We start from the raw sequence: 16,880 nt of genomic DNA, 5'->3' as shown, positions 1-16,880 counted from the left end.
CAGCCGACTGCATTTGGTTGGGGATGTGAATGGGGGAAGTACGGGCGCTGCAGAAGTAGTGGGTTCCCAATTAGAATTGGCGAATGCAGCAGGAAGGGCATTATGGGCACGACGGGCCTGTGTTTGTCTTTTTGGTGGCAGCGGGACACTACTTGTGCTTGCCACCTCACCAGCTTGAACTGCACTTATAGGACTCGCCACGTCACCAAGTGTTACTGCAGTGCTGGTTTGACTACGACCGGGGTGTACTACGCCGCTGGTGCTTGCCAGTTCAATAAAAAGCTACCAAAAAAACTGTTAGCGATCGCAGGGATCAGGCCTGACTCTGCGAATGCTGCAGTTATGCGTTTAGTGTTTTGTAAGTGACAGTGATCGATCGATACTGCACTTGGGTGGGCTGGGCCGGGCGGAGGGGCAAAATGCAGGTGCTAGCAGGTATCTGGGCTGATTCCGCTAACACTGCGTTTTTGGGAACCCTAAACTGCTGCGGACGCTAGTATAGATCTGAACGGATCAGATATTGATCCGTTCAGATACTGTACCACTAAGGGAGGTATATGCTGCATGCGTGGGTGTTAGCGGTACTGGCGCTAACCTGACGCTGCCTGGGGCCGGTGCTTGCCAGTTCACCAAAATACTACCAAAAAAACTGTTAGCGATCGCAGGGATCAGGCCTGACTCTGCGAACGCTGCAGTTATGCGTTTAGAGTTTTGTAAGGGACAGTGATCGATCGATACTGCACTTGGGTGGGCTGGGCCGGGCGGAGGGGCAAAATGCAGGTGCTAGCAGGTATCTGGGCTGATCCCGCTAACACTGCGTTTTTGGGAACCCTAAACTGCTGGGGACGCTAGTATAGATCTGATCGGATCAGATATTGATCCCTTCAGATACTATACCACTAAGGGAGGTGTACGGTGCGTGCGTGGGTGTTAGCGCTACTGGTGCTAACCTGACGCTGCCTGGGGCTGGTGCTTGCCAGTTCACCAAAATGCTACCAAAAAAACTGTTAGCGATCGCAGGGATCAGGCCTGACTCTGCGAACGCTGCAGTTATGTGTTTAGTGTTTTGTAAGTGACAGTGATCGATCGATACTGCACTTAGGTGGGGTGGGCGGAGGGGCAAAACGCAGGTGCTAGCGGGTATCTGGGCTGATCCCGCTAACACTGCGTTTTTGGGAACCCTAAACTGCTGGGGACGCTAGTATAGATCTGATCGGATCAGATATTGATCCGATCAGATACTATACCACTAAGGGAGGTGTATGCTGCGTGCGTGGGTGTTAGCGGTACTGGTGCTAACCTGACGCTGCCTGGGGCTGGTGCTTGCCAGTTCACCAAAATGCTACCAAAAAAACTGTTAGCGATCGCAGGGATCAGGCCTGACTCTGCGAACGCTGCAGTTATGCGTTTAGAGTTTTGTAAGGGACAGTGATCGATCGATACCGCACTTGGGTGGGCTGGGCTGGGCCGGGCGGAGGGGCAAAACGCAGGTGCTAGCAGGTATCTGGGCTGATCCCGCTAACACTGCGTTTTTGGGAACCCTAAACTGCTGGGGACGCTAGTATAGATCTGATCGGATCAGATATTGATTCCTTCAGATACTATACCACTAAGGTTGGTGTACGCTGCGTGCGTGGGTGTTAGCGCTACTGGCGCTAACCTGACGCTGCCTGGGGCTGGTGCTTGCCAGTTCACCAAAATGCTACCAAAAAAACTGTTAGCGATCGCAGGGATCAGGCCTGACTCTGCGAACGCTGCAGTTATGTGTTTAGTGTTTTGTAAGTGACAGTGATCGATCGATACTGCACTTAGGTGGGCTGGGCGGAGGGGCAAAACGCAGGTGCTAGCGGGTATCTGGGCTGATCCCGCTAACACTGCGTTTTTGGGAACCCTAAACTGCTGGGGACGCTAGTATAGATCTGATCAGATCAGATATTGATCCGTTCAGATACTATACCACTAAGGGAGGCGTATGCTGCGTGCGTGGGTGTTAGCGGTACTGGCGCTAATCTGACGCTGCCTGGGGCGACGCATATCACCACCGGGCGATTAGGGGGCTAAACCTTTATTCGGTAATAAACGGCGGGTGCCCTGACACTATAAAAAATAAACGAACTAACCAGCGTCAACCGTAACGGTTATACGGTGATCAGTGGTGAAAGGGTTAACTAGGGGGCAATCAAGGGGTTAAAACCTTTATTAGATAGTATATGGGGGTCCCTGACGCTATAAAATGCTGACGGCGAACCTAAATATTTACCTCACTAACTAGTGTCACCAGCGACACTAATACAGCGATCAGAAAAATGATCGCTTAGCGACACTGGTGACAGGGGGCGATCAAGGGGTTAAAACTTTATTAGGGGGGGTTAGGGGGGTACCCTAGACCTACAGGGGGGTAACAGTAACTGTGCTAACACTGTAACTGTCACAAACTGACACCATGCAGTAATCAGAAAAAAAAAAAAAAAAAAAAACCTGCTTGGTGTCAGTTTGTGACGAGGGGGGTGGTGATTGGGTGGGGATCGGGGGGGCGATCGGGGTGTTTTGTATGCCTGGCATGTTCTACTGTGTGTGTGTGTGTTATGCACTCACATTGATGTCTTCTCCCCTCGGCGCTGGAACGGAAACTACCGAGCCGAGGGGAGATGACATAATTTCCTTTGCTGCTGTTTAGCATACAGCAGCAAAAGAATGTTCCCATTGGCCGGCGGCGATCGCGAGGGGGGGGCCACGAACGGATGGCCTCCCCCTCCACTCCGATCGCGGGGGAACAAAACGGGACCGCCTCGGGCACCGGGGGGGGGGGTCCGATCGGACCCCCCACCCGCGGGAGGCAAATCACGTACATGTACGTGATTTTGCCTGCCCGTGCCGCCTTGCCGACGTACATTGGCGTGAGGCGGTCCTTAAGTGGTTAAAGTGCTGCAGTGCCGTATTGCAAAAAATGGCCTGGTCAGGAAGTGGGTAAATCCTTCTGGGGCTGAAGTGGTTAATGAGATATTTCTCACACATGCCATGGGTATATGTGGATTTACACCCCAAAACACATTTTTCTACTTTCCTCATTTCACTTCCTGACTACCTAGCACAGTTGTGAAGGCCCTAAAATACAAGGACAGTTCAGACACCCCCCAAATGACCCCTTTTTGGAGAGTAGACACCCCAAGGTATTCAATAAGAGACATGGTGCATATTCTGCGATCTGCTGCGGGTCTTAATGGAAAGGTGGAAAGTTAATTGGAAAGTTAATTGGGGTGTCATTAACTTTCCGTTAAGACCTGCAGCAGATCGCAGAATACTCCCCATATCTCTTATCAATGCATTCTATGCATTAAGGTGAAAACCTTCTATAGTGCAGCAGCCCCCCCTTTTACTTACCTGAACCCGATCGTTACAGCGATGGGGACGAGCCCAGCAGCTCCAGCCACGGGAGCCAGGGGGCGGGGCCGAGTCCTGCTTTCGGTGTCAATGGACGCAGAAGCAGGACTCAGGAGCGCGCCCACACAGGTGAGCCCATGGAAAGCGTCTCTCCTTGGGGGCACTCGAGAAGAGGAGGAGCCAGGAGCGCCACTGGGGGACCCCAGAAGAGGAGGATCGGGGCCATTCTGTGCAAAACCACTGTACAGAGGAGGTAATTTTAACATGTTTGTTATTTTTTTAAAAAATTAACCTTTACGTTCCCTTTTAATATCACTTTAAAGTGAAACTAAACCTTCCTATCCTTTACAAATAAGAAAGCTCCCACCTTGGCCTCTGTTTGACCTGCAACCAGGGCCGTCTTTAGCGCAGGGCAAACGGGGCACTTGCCCTGGGCCCAATCTTTGTTGGAGGGCCCGAGCTAGCCGTGAGTTGGGGCCCCGATCACAGCTTTGCAGAGCGCACAGAGGACACGGGAGGATGTATTCCTCGCTAGCCAGCTTAGAGGGGGCGGGGCCAGGAACTCCACTGATGCTCTGACCCCGCCCACGTGCAGCATGTGTACTCGGAAAAGAGCTTCTGTAGTGAGAGCCAGTGATCGGAGTGGGAGTGTCAGTGGAGCTTCCGACCCCGCCCCCTCTATACTGGCTGGTGAATACAGAGGTCTGGGGGTGGGGCCGGGAGCACCAATGACACTCCCACTCCGATCACTGGCTCTCACTACAGGCGCTCTATTCCCAGTACACAGGCTGCACGTGGGCGGGGTCAGAGCGTCAGTGGAGCTCCCGGCCCCGCCCCTCTCAGCTGGCTAGCGCGGAATACATCCTCCCATGTCCTCTGTGCGCTCTGCAAAGCTGTCATTGGGGCGACAATTCAGAGGTGATGTGGGCCCCCCAACAAAGCATCAGTGGAGCTCCCAGCTGCTTTAGTGAGAGCAGAGAGTGGAAGCCCCGCCCACAGTCCTGAATGTATGTAGTGAGTTTGGCTGGCCAGGTATGTCCCTACAACCAAAGAATGCCTGAATGTTTAAACCCTGAGCTGTGTTATTTAACTGTAAAGCTGTGCCTTGCTAAAAGTTCTCTGACCATCTCCTGTATAATGTCCGCAGTCTCTGATTGTCTCCTGCAGTATGTCCGCAGTCTCTGATTGTCTCCTGCAGTATGTCCGCAGTCTCTGATTGTCTCCTGCAGTATGTCCGCAGTCTCTGATTGTCTCCTGCAGTATGTCCGCAGTCTCTGAGTGTCTCCTGCAGTATGTCCACAGTCTCTGATTGTCTCCTGCAGTATGTCCGCAGTCTCTGATTGTCTCCTGCAGTATGTCCACAGTCTCTGATTGTCTCCTGCAGTATGTCCGCAGTCTCTGAGTGTCTCCTGCAGTATGTCCACAGTCTCTGATTGTCTCCTGCAGTATGTCCACAGTCTCTGATTGTCTCCTGCAGTATGTCCACAGTCTCTGATTGTCTCCTGCAGTATGTCCGCAGTCTCTGAGTGTCTCCTGCAGTATGTCCGCAGTCTCTGAGTGTCTCCTGCAGTATTTCCACAGTCTGCGATTGTCTCCTGCAGTATGTCCGCAGTCTCTGAGTGTCTCCTGCAGTATTTCCACAGTCTCTGATTGTCTCCTGCAGTATGTCCACAGTCTCTGATTGTCTCCTGCAGTATGTCCACAGTCTCTGATTGTCTCCTGCAGTATGTCCACAGTCTCTGATTGTCTCCTGCAGTATGTCCGCAGTCTCTGATTGTCTCCTGCAGTATGTCCGCAGTCTCTGATTGTCTCCTGCAGTATGTCCGCAGTCTCTGATTGTCTCCTGCAGTATTTCCACAGTCTCTGATTGTCTCCTGCAGTATGTCCACAGTCTCTGATTGTCTCCTGCAGTATGTCCACAGTCTCTGATTGTCTCCTGCAGTATGTCCGCAGTCTCTGAGTGTCTCCTGCAGTATTTCCGCAGTCTCTGATTGTCTCCTGCAGTATGTCCGCAGTCTCTGATTGTCTCCTGCAGTATGTCCACAGTCTCTGAACCTCTCCTGTAGTATGTGTATTAATGTGCCCCTTTACTTGCTCAATTATTTGGGATTGCTCCACTGCTCAGTGAGAGGTAATGATGTGCATGAACCTCTAGCAACCAATCAGCAAACAGTAGTGATCTGCTTTAATCTCTAGCAACCAATCAGTAAGTGCTAATGATGTGCTGTAACCCCTAGCAACCAATTAGCGCTAATAATGTACATTAACCTCTAGCAACCAATCGGCAAGCAGAAATTATGTGTTGTAACCTCTAGAAACCAGCCAGTGAGCAGTAAGGATAGGCTGTAACCTCTGGCAAACAATTGCAATCGCTGCGTGATCTGCTGATTTTTAGTCTATCTGCTATTTTTTGTATGTCTCAGAATGGAGGGGGGGCCCCAAGAAAATGTTTGCCCAGGGCCCAATCAAAATTAAAGACGGCCCTGCCTGCAACTCTCATGGTGCAGCACATGTGATCAGTTATGACACCAGCCAATTTATGGCTTAACAGAGCACAAGCAACTGTGACAGCTGGAACACTTAAATCATAGCATGCTTTGAACGCACAGTAACTGTTTTGAGAAACCAGTTTAATTCTGTTTTAAGGCTGATTCACAAAATCATGCTGTAAATGTGCATGTTTTTGCACCATACACATAGAGCAGCCCATTGAAGGTGCAGTGTGATTTTTGCATGCATTAATGAAACTCTAAATGTGAATTGAGCCCTAAAGCCTAAAAACATCCACACAAAACACGACAAAGTAGCTCATGCACCTTTTTGAGGGCCAAGCTTCTTGTGTTTTGACACTCTTTTGCCACGTTTTGGGTGCCATTAATGATAAATGACAACACAAGCGCAAAGCACTTTTCACACACTTTGTAAATGCAAGCAAAGTCATGCAATTTTGTGCTCATTCCTGATATGTTAAAAGTGGTTGTAAACCTCAAACCTGAAATATGAACAAAGCATATAGCTCTATAGTGTGTACTTGTCTCAATTAAGAGCCCTAAGTGTAATTTCTGTCTTCTGCTTGATTCCTCTGCTATCAGAATGAGTCACTTCTGACAAGTTTTCCTGACACCAAGAGAAAAAAGGTAACAGGGGAGGGAGCTCCAACTGATTGACAGCTTCAGCTCTGTTCCTGTGTGCTGTGTGAAGGGGGGTGTGTCTCCAATCAGCTCTCAGAGCTTTCCTCACTGAGCTCTGCAGAGTATAACTTCAGCTCTCCGTCCCCTTTTTTCTGAACTCTCAGACAACCTTTATAAATTTTGTCCATTGAACAGACGTAGAAAAGAGAAGACTGCAGATAATCAGGTACAACTTATGTAGGTGGTTTTTTTTTTTATCTCTGTGTATCACCAGAGGATAGTCACTTCACTGAGTGTGAATGCAGTCTAAGGCTGGCCACACACGTATAGATTTTTTCCCCAAAAATGTTCGTTGTAACTACTTAGCAGCCGCGCTATAGCCGAATGACTAGTTCTGGGAGGCTGTCATATCTGAATGATATTCCATGATCGCGTCTGCCGCGTGCCCCTTGCGGGGCATGGGCAGAGTTCTCTGTGATCCTCCGGACACTGCTGATCACAGATTGAGGTTAAGAGCCAATCAGCAGCTCTTTTACCACATGAGTTTCCAATCACAGCTGATCACGGATGTATACAGAAGCCGGTTATCGGCAGTCCTTTCCTCAGGCTGACAGTGTAAGGAAGGGGCAGTGGCGTTGTTAGGTGGGTGCGGGCCGCACCGGGTGACACTCGCCAGAGGGGTGACACCCGTAGGTAGCGGCACACACCGCTACACTGCCCGCTGCGGCTTGTGCTGTGTCCCTCAGCACAGCGGACTGAAGCCGCCTCCCCCTCCTCTCTGTTTACTTCACACAGGAGGAGGAGGAGCCCGAGGGACACACACGGCTGTGTGCATCTGTCCGCGCTGTTCTGAGGTCTGTAAACTTTATGCATACAGTATGTGGCTGGACATGTGCAGGGGGATTCTATACTAATGGGGGGCGCTGCACTGAGGGGGATTCTATACTAATGGGGGCTCTGCACTGAGGGGGATTCTATACTAATGGGGGGCTCTGCACTGAGGGGGATTCTATACTAATGGGGGGCTCTGCACTGAGGGGGATTCTATACTAATGGGGGCTCTGCACTGAGGGGATTCTGTACTAATGGGGGCTCTGCACTGATGGGGATTCTATACTAATGGGGGGCTCTGCACTGAGGGGGATTCTATACTAATGGGGGGCTCTGCACTGAGGGGGATTCTATACTAATGGGGGGCTCTGCACTGAGGGGGATTCTATACTAATGGGGGCTCTGCACTGAGGGGGATTCTATACTAATGGGGGGCTCTGCACCGAGGGGGATTCTATACTAATGGGGGCTCTGCACTGAGGGGGATTCTATACTAATGGGGGGCTCTGCACTGAGGGGGATTCTATACTAATGGGGGGCTCTGCACTGAGGGGGATTCTATACTAATGGGGGCTCTGCACTGAGGGGGATTCTATACTAATGGGGGGCTCTGCACCGAGGGGGATTCTATACTAATGGGGGCTCTGCACTGAGGGGGATTCTATACTAATGGGGGGCTCTGCACTGAGGGGGATTCTATACTAATGGGGGGCTCTGCACTGATGGGGATTCTATACTAATGGGGGGCTCTGCACTGAGGGGGATTCTATACTAATGGGGGGCTCTGCACTGATGGGGATTCTATACTAATGGGGGGCTCTGCACTGAGGGGGATTCTATACTAATGGGGGGCTCTGCACTAAGGGGGATTCTATACTAATGGGGGCTCTGCACTGAGGGGGATTCTATACTAATGGGGGCTCTGCACTGAGGGGGATTCTATACTAATGGGGGGCTCTGCACTGAGGGGGATTCTATACTAATGGGGGCTCTGCACTGAAGGGGATTCTATACTAATGGGGGCTCTGCACCGAGGGGGATTCTATACTAATGGGGGGCGCTGCACCGAGGGGGATTCTATACTAATGGGGGGCTCTGCACTGAGGGGGATTCTATACTAATGGGGGCTCTGCACTGAGGGGGATTCTATACTAATGGGGGCTCTGCACTGAGGGGGATTCTATACTAATGGGGGCTCTGCACTGAGGGGGATTCTATACTAATGGGGGGCTCTGCACTGAGGGGGATTCTATGCTAATGGGGGCTCTGCACTGAGGGGGATTCTATACTAATGGGGGCTCTGCACTGAGGGGGATTCTATACTAATGGGGGCTCTGCACTGAGGGGGATTCTATACTAATAGGGGGCGCTGCACTGAGGGGGATTCTATACTAATGGGGGCTCTGCACTGAGGGGGATTCTATACTAATGGGGGGCTCTGCACTGAGGGGGATTCTATACTAATGGGGGGCTCTGCACTGAGGGGGATTCTATACTAATGGGGGCTCTGCACTGAGGGGGATTCTATACTAATGGGGGGCTCTGCACTGAGGGGGATTCTATACTAATGGGGGCTCTGCACTGAGGGGGATTCTATACTAATGGGGGCTCTGCACTGAGGGGGATTCTATACTAATGGGGGGCGCTGCACTGAGGGGGATTCTATACTAATGGGGGGCTCTGCTCTGAGGGGGATTCTATACTAATGGGGGACTCTGCACTGAGGGGGATTCTATACTAATGGGGGGCGCTGCACTGATGGGGATTCTATACTAATGGGGGGCTCTGCACTGAGGGGGATTCTATACTAATGGGGGGCTCTGCACTGAGGGGGATTCTATACTAATGGGGGGCTCTGCACTGAGGGGGATGTCTATACTAATGGGGGGCTCTGCACTGAGGGGGATGTCTATACTAATGGGGGGCTCTGCACTGAGGGGGATGTCTATACTAATGGGGGGCTCTGCACTGAGGGGGATGTCTATACTAATGGGGGCTCTGCACTGAGGGGGATTCTATACAAATGGGGGGCTCTGCACTGAGGGGGGAATCTATACTAATGGGGGGTCTGCACTGAGGGGGGATTCTATACTAATGGGGGGCTCTGCACTGAGGGGGGGATTTTATACTGATGGGGGAGTCTGCACTGACGGGGGATTCTATACTGATGGGGGTCAGCACTGGGGGGGGGTGTATGTACTGATGGGGCGGTCTGCACTGAGGTGGGAGGTTGATACTGATGGAGGGGGGTCTGCAGACTCTGTACTGAGGGAGGGTTTCTGTACTGATAGGAGGTCTGTACTGAGGGAGGGGGTCAGTACTTAGTGGGGGGTCTATACTGAGGAAAGGGGGTCTGCACTGAGCGGGGGTCTGTACTGATGGAGGGGGTCTGTACTGAGGGAGGGGAGTCTGTACTTAGTGGGGGGGTCTATATTGATGGAAGGGGGTCTGTACTGAGGGAGGGGGGCTATATTGATGGAGTGGGGTCTGTAGTTAGTGGAGGGGGGTCTGTACTGAGGTGGTTGGTGGAGGGGGGTGACACCAATTTTTTTGGCACCGGGTGACACCAACCCTAGTGACGCCACTGGGAAGGGGGACGATAACCGACTTCTGTAAAAGGGACATTTTACACTGATAATCAGGGCACTGATTGTTAGTGCAGTCCCAACAGTTCCTGCCAATCTGTGCCCACCAGTGCTGCCAATCAGTGCCTCCTCATCAGTGCCACCAATCAGTTCCCATCAGTGCCACTTATCAGTGCCGCCTATCAGTGCACATCAATGAAGGAGAAAAATGACGTGTTTGCAAAATTTTATAACAAACTATGAAAAGTTTTTTGTATTTTTTTCGGTCTTCATTCGTTTATTTAGCAAAAAATAAAAAACTCAGTGTTGATTAAATACCACCAAAAGAAAACTCAATCTGTGCGAAAAAAATGATAACATTTTCATTTGGGTGCAGTCTTGTATGACTGCGCAATTGTCTTTCAAAGTGCGACAGCACTGGAAGCTGAAAATTGGCCTGGGCAGGAAGGGGGTAAAAGTGCCTGTTAGCCTCGGTTCACACAGGTAGCGTCCCGTTCTGTGCAATGGAACCATTCTAATCGGAGCGACGACTTAGAAAAAGGTTCCTGTACTACTTTGGGGGCGACTTGCATTGACTTCTGTACAGAAGTCGTTTTGCAAGTCGCCTGAGTCGTGTCCAGGTCACCTGAGGCAGTGGCGCTGCAAGTCGTGCTGCCTCAGTGTGAACCGACCCATAGTGTTGGCAAATCGACATTCGTTTTCTACCACAGTGATAAGATAATTTGAAGGAGCAGGATGGAAGTTTTTTCTTGAATGAACACATTTTGAACAGCGAATGAGGTTTTTATTTTTTTTATTTAGGAATTCCATTCATTCTTAAATCTGAATATTAAAAGCAAGTCACATTTTTGAACATTTGTCCAGTCATTGAATGTAAAAATGTTCGCATGAATATTCTCATTCGAAAACCTACTAGTGTCCGGTGTTGTGACGAAGTGCCCGCGACAAATGGTGCATGCGCCATACAACCAGTCCACTTCTCGACATAACACCGGCCATCATCAGACAGAATCTGGAACAGCTATGCATATCTGGCAACCGATCAGCTTCTGTCTTTAATTTTTATGGCTTAATTTATCAAGCTAATGCCACCATCTGATTGGTTACTGTGCAAAGTTGCTCCAGAATCTGTCTGCTCTATTTTTAATAAATCCCCCCCATTGTACGGTCATCCAGCTTCACTAACATCCTATACAGACTCTCTTTCACTTTCTGCTCAGTGCTGTCACATGATCCACTCCCCCCTCCCAATTGTAGTCACGTGACTGTGAGGTCATCAGACAGATGCCAGCAGTCAACATGGAGGCAGACACAGAGTCACACATGTCTGGGATGTCAGATGGATTCCAGGTCCTGCTGGGTGATCAGAGGAAGGAGGGGGCTCCGCACTGTCCTCATGGTGAGATCCTCCCCCCAATCCTATCCTATCACTGTTCTGTGTGTCAGCTTATTGTGTTTACCAACATTGTGAGTGTGTCCTATCCTGTGTCTTCTATGTACACTTCAATATCAATGATAACAGTGAGATCAGAAAGCAATCATCTGGGTGTCAGCATGCTGAGACTTGTAGTTCACTTTTTACTTGCTGAAATACAAACGTTTTTTCTGAGATCCCACTCATTTTAAAGGGCTGCGCTACCTGTGATAAAGTAATGCCCCGTACACACGGTTGGATTTTCCGACGGAAAATGTGTGATAGGACCTTGTTGTCAGAAATTCTGACCGTGTGTAGGCTCCATCACACATTTTCCATCGGAATTTCCGACACACAAAGTTTGAGAGCTTGCTATAAAATTTTCCGACAACAAAATCCGTTGTCGGAAATTCCGATCGTGTGTACACAAATCCGACGGACAAAGTGCCACGCATGCTCAGGATAAATTTAAGAGACGAAAGCTATTGGCTACTGCCCCATTTATAGTCCCGACATACGTGTTTTACGTCACCGCGTTCAGAACGATCGGATTTTCCAACAACTTTGTGTGACCGTGTGTATGCAAGACAAGTTTGAGCCAACATCCATCGGAAAAAATCCATGGATTTTGTTGTCGGAATGTCCGATCAATGTCCGACCGTGTGTACGGGGCATAACGGATGCACCTCTTTGAGATTTTATCCTCACCTCTTTTGCTTAAGAATTTGCATCTACTTGCTGTGTTTAGGATGTCTTTAACAATAAATGGCCCTGCAAGCATGACATGCGTGTTTTGTGTTTTTTTTTTTTTTCCTTTAACACGTTCAAGGCTGCTATATCACTGCTATATCACTCTATAGCAATTTTACTGCTACAGGGGACCAGCTGTGCACCGGATCATGTGTGTATATATATATATATATATATATATATATATATATATATATATATATATATATATATATAATTTGATCCGCCAATCAGTGTCAGAAGCTGATCTGCGGGTGCCAGGCACTCGATGTCCTCCAGCACCCACTGAACGATGGTAAAGAACACAGAATGGCAATGTAAACAAGACCGATCAGATGCTATAACGTTTTAGTAAACCAATCAATATACACTTATTGGCATTTTTTTACCAAAAATATGTAACAGAATACTTGTTGGCCGAAATTTATGAAGAAATTAGATATTTTTTATATCCAAAAGTAAAACATATTTTTTTACTTGTTTTCAAAATTGTCAGGTGTTTTTTTTTTTTTTTTTTATAGCGCAAAAAAATAAACGCAGTGGTGATCAAATCCCACCAAATGAAAGCTCTATTTCTGGGAAAAAAATGACAACTTTTTTTTTGGGGGGTACAGTGTTGCATGACTGCGTAATTGTCAGTTAAAATAACAGTGCCTTATCACAAAAAGTGGGGTAAATCTTCCAGAGGTCAAGTGGTTAAAGTGGTATTCAACTCAGATTAAAAAAAAACAATGCTGACAGACAGGGTTTTTTCTTTTTTTTTTTTAACCATACATTTTTATTTAAATGTGTTAGTAAGTATAAAACCAAGACATTCATGAAGAGAAAACAAAAAAGAAAATCCCACCAAGATTAAGTAACAAATTTGGTGCATCAATTCAGTTACAATATGCAGAAAAATAAGATATAAATATGCAAGACCGTAAACAGTAAAATAGACCTTTTCACTTTTAGCTTTGATAGGACAAATAAGACACGGGTAACAGGTAGACAGTATGCTATGTAAGGCCAGGGAGTAAATAGAAAACTAGGTTGATATTGAAAATGATCAATGCAAGATAATATTCCATAAAGTGGTACACACAATTATATACAGCTATTTCTTCAGAATAACAAAAGGTATCTGCAACAATGTTTGTTAAAATCCCTGCAATGTACATTGATCGCCTGTAGGTGAATTTGCTCTTTAAAGTGGAACTTTAGGCTCGATTCACACCTATGCATGTTGCTTTTGAGCGTTTTTGGAGGTTTTTTTTTCATGCTTGGCACGTTTTTGAGCAGCGTTTTTGCCGCGTTTTTGCCGCGATTTGCGTTTTGCGTTTTTTTTTTTTTTTCGTTTTTTTTTTACAGTCTTAAAAAAAAATTACAAAAAAGAAAAAAAAAACGGCAAAAACGCTGCAAAAACGGTGCACTTGCGTTTTTGATGCTTGTCCATTGAAATCTATTACATGCAAAACGCTGCTTTTTGCATGAAAAAAAGTCCCCGACCCTTTCCAAAAACGCAGAGATACAAAAAAAGCATTGATGTGAACATGTTCCATAGGAACCCATGTTAAAAAATTCCCATGCATTTCTGCAAAATGCAAAATGCATCAAAAAACGCGCTAGTGTGAATGGAGCCTAAGTCCAGAAATGAAGTCCTGCTAGATTACTACAGGATGGCCCTTTGCAGGTATAGCTATGAAAAAAAATGCTCATTTGCTCTCCGTTTTTAGGCATTGCTGAGTATGTAGAGGCCGATCTGCGGACAGCGTTAAAGCAGAATTAAACCCTCCTATCCTTTACAGCTAAGGAAACTGCAACTGCCATGGTGCTGCACATGTGATCAGTTATGACTCCAGCCATTTGATGGTTTGACAGTTTGGGTGAGGACACAGTCATATGTGACAGTTTGCATTTCCAACATTCCAGGAATGTAACTGTTTAGTTCCCCTTTAGTTCTGATTTACTGCTGTTCAGGGGCTCTGGGCTTCAGCAAAATGGCAGCCTCCAGTAAGAAGAAACAGGAGCAATGATGGAGGCAATTTACAGCACACATTAATTTTGGCAGCATAATTATTAATGTTGAATGTATGTTCCTTGCTAAAGAACACTATTTTTTTTTTTTATCAAGTTGTTATGGTTAAAGTTCTGCTTTAAATTGCCCTGAGCCAAGAGAGGTATCTAGGAACATAAAGGAGGATAAGTAAGAGCATAGGAAAATATAAGTACAACTGGGTACATCTAAGTAGAGCTGCACCATTAATCGTCAAGAATCGTTATCGCTATTTATTTATTTTTTTTATTCCTCCTTTTGCGATCTTGACAAAGTATTTTCCCGATATTTTTTCTATGCAGAGAATTCTCTGCTCTGATGAAGCCACAGCCATCAAAAAAACAAAATAAAATGGGCAGTCTGCCAAGTTTTACAACATTCTTCAGCTGTGGAACTAAGTATAAACATTGTAATGATTTGTCTTTTAGATCAAAGGAATACACTTTGGTGTGTAAATGAGGGAAGTTTAACCACTTAAACACTAAGACCCCTTTCACACTGAGGCGTTTTTCAGGCCTCCCCTGTAGTCTCAGTGTGAAAAGCCCGAGTGCTTTCACACTAAGGCGATGCGCTGGCCGGATGTTAAAAAAAAAACTCCTGCAAGCCGCATCTTTGGAGTGGTGAAGGAGCGATGTATACACCACTCCTCCACTGCTCCTGCCCGTTGAAATGAATGGGCAGCTCCGTCGAACTGCTGGCAAAGAGCTGGTGCAGTAGCGCTTTGCGTGTCGTTTTAACCCCTTTTCGGCCAATAGCAGGAGTTAAAAGCGCCCCGCTAGCGGCCAAAAACCTCCACAAAAACGACAGCAAATCGCCGCTAAAAATAGCGACGCTTTACCGCCGACCTCCCAGTGTGAAAGCAGCCTTATTCTTACGTTTGCAGGTTTCAAGTTAAAATCATTATTTTATTTTTTTTAGCAGAGACCCTAGGGAATAAAATGGTGGTTAATGCAATGTTTTATGTCACACTGTATTTGCGCAGCAGTCTTTCAAATGCAATTTTTTTGGAAAAAAAAATACACTTTAATGAATTTAAAAAAAAAAAAAAAAAAAGTTAGCCCAGCTTTTTTTTTTTTTTGTATAATAATAATTATTATTAAACAGGATTTATATAGTGCCAACAGTTTACGCAGCACTTTACAATATAAAAAAGGAGATAATACAATAAAATACAAGAGGGTTAAGAGGGCCCTGCTCAGAAGAGCTTACATGTAATAGGGTGGGGCAGGTGGTACAAAAGGTTGTAACTGTGGGGAATGAGCTGATGGAAGTGGTAGAAGATTAGTTGGAGACATGATAGGCTTTCCTGAAGAGATGAGTTTTCAGGGGTCGCCTGAAGGTAGCAAGAGTAGGGGATAGCCGGACAGGTGGAGGTAGTGAGTTCCAGAGGATGGGAGAGGCTCTGGAGAAATCCTGGAGACGAGCATGGGAGGAGGAGACGAGAGAGCTTGAGAGTAGGAGGTCTTGAGAAGAGCGGAGAGGACGATTTGGGTGATATTTGGAGACATGGCTTTGTATATTGTGGGTAGTATTTTGAATTGGCTGGGTGATTGGGAACCAGTGTAGGGATTGGAGGAGAGGGTTGGCAGACACTGAGCGGTTGGTAAGGTGGATAAGTCTGGCAGCAGCCTTAATGATGATAGACTGAAGAGGGGATAGTCTATAGAGAGGCAGGCCAATGAGAAGGGAGTTGCAATAGTCAAGGCGAGAGATAACAAGGGAGTGAATGAGGAGCTTGGTGGTTTCATTTGTTAAAAAGGGGCGAATCTTAGAGACGTTACGGAGGTGAAGTCTACAAACTTTTGACAACGATTGGACTTGGGGCTGAAATGACAAGTCAGAGTCTAGGATTACACCTAGTACCCTGGCGTGAGGGGAGGGACTGATAGTTGCATTGTTGATTTTGATGGAAAAGTCATGAAGGGGTGCACAGGCGGGGGCAATATTAATGGCTCAGTTTTAGAGAGATTTAGTTTAAGGAAGTGTTGTGACGATTGGCCACAGCCGATCAGCTGATTTCAGCCAAAACCATTGGCTGAAATCAGTAGCCAAACTCGTGCTGAGTCTAATCGCTTGGGGGCCCCAAACCCAACAGAAAGGTCGCAACGTACCAGTACATTGCACGGCCTTCAGCTTGGGCCCGCTCGCAGTACAACTGTTTGTTTTGGGTGAGCGACAATGGGTTAAAGTTCCACTTTTAAGTCCTAGTGTTGCAGATGGATGGGGTGCTATACATGTCATGGACTCAATGCTTTGCCTTTCAAATTTAACTTGACTTGCAGAGTTTAACAGGCAGTACCATCTGTCAACCTTGCCCAATTGAACCATATGGCTTGTGGTTGTGGTGCGATATTACAATACAAAACCCCCCTTGGTTTAAAAAACAATATATATATCTCGTCGGGATTGTCTCCTGAATGTAGCACTGCTCTAGAGCCTTCTTTACAAATTATTAAATGTAAATTCCTGTAGAGGCAGAGACTGTTGTGATTAGTTGGTGTACACCAGGGATGGTTTCTTGATATGGGGGGCCTCAAGTGCAGTCCTTGACATCACCAATGGGCCACATAAAATTCAGTGTCTAATCCATGTCATAGACCAGTGGTCATCAACCCTGTCCTCAGGGCCCACTAACAGGCCAGGTTTGCAAGATAACTGACATCATAGGCGTGCGCAGCCTATTGCATTAGGGTGTGCACCCCAAAGCTCAAACAGGCAAAAGTATTGGGGCACATGAACTTTAATGACATCCC

At 47.2% G+C, this 16,880-nt stretch overlaps 1 protein-coding gene across 2 annotated transcripts in view; it reads left to right on the top strand.

Annotated features, from left to right (window-relative positions):
- The first annotated feature begins 11,187 nt into the window (after positions 1–11,187).
- Positions 11,188–16,880, top strand: part of ZCCHC4 (zinc finger CCHC-type containing 4) — a 73,283-nt gene continuing 67,590 nt past the window's right edge. For both annotated transcript variants that reach the window (XR_012237056.1, XM_073609169.1), the window contains exon 1: positions 11,188–11,327. Coding sequence is in view for 1 of the 2 variants with exons in the window: in XM_073609169.1 (XP_073465270.1) it covers positions 11,213–11,327 (115 nt within the window). In the remaining variant the exon portion in view is untranslated. The remainder of the gene's footprint in view (positions 11,328–16,880) is intronic.

This window comes from Aquarana catesbeiana, linkage group LG01 (assembly GCF_042186555.1).
Source record: "Aquarana catesbeiana isolate 2022-GZ linkage group LG01, ASM4218655v1, whole genome shotgun sequence".
NCBI lineage: Eukaryota > Metazoa > Chordata > Amphibia > Anura > Ranidae > Aquarana > Aquarana catesbeiana.
The sequence above is the reverse complement of the archived record's forward strand: the minus strand, read 5'-3'. Positions and strand labels throughout refer to the sequence as shown.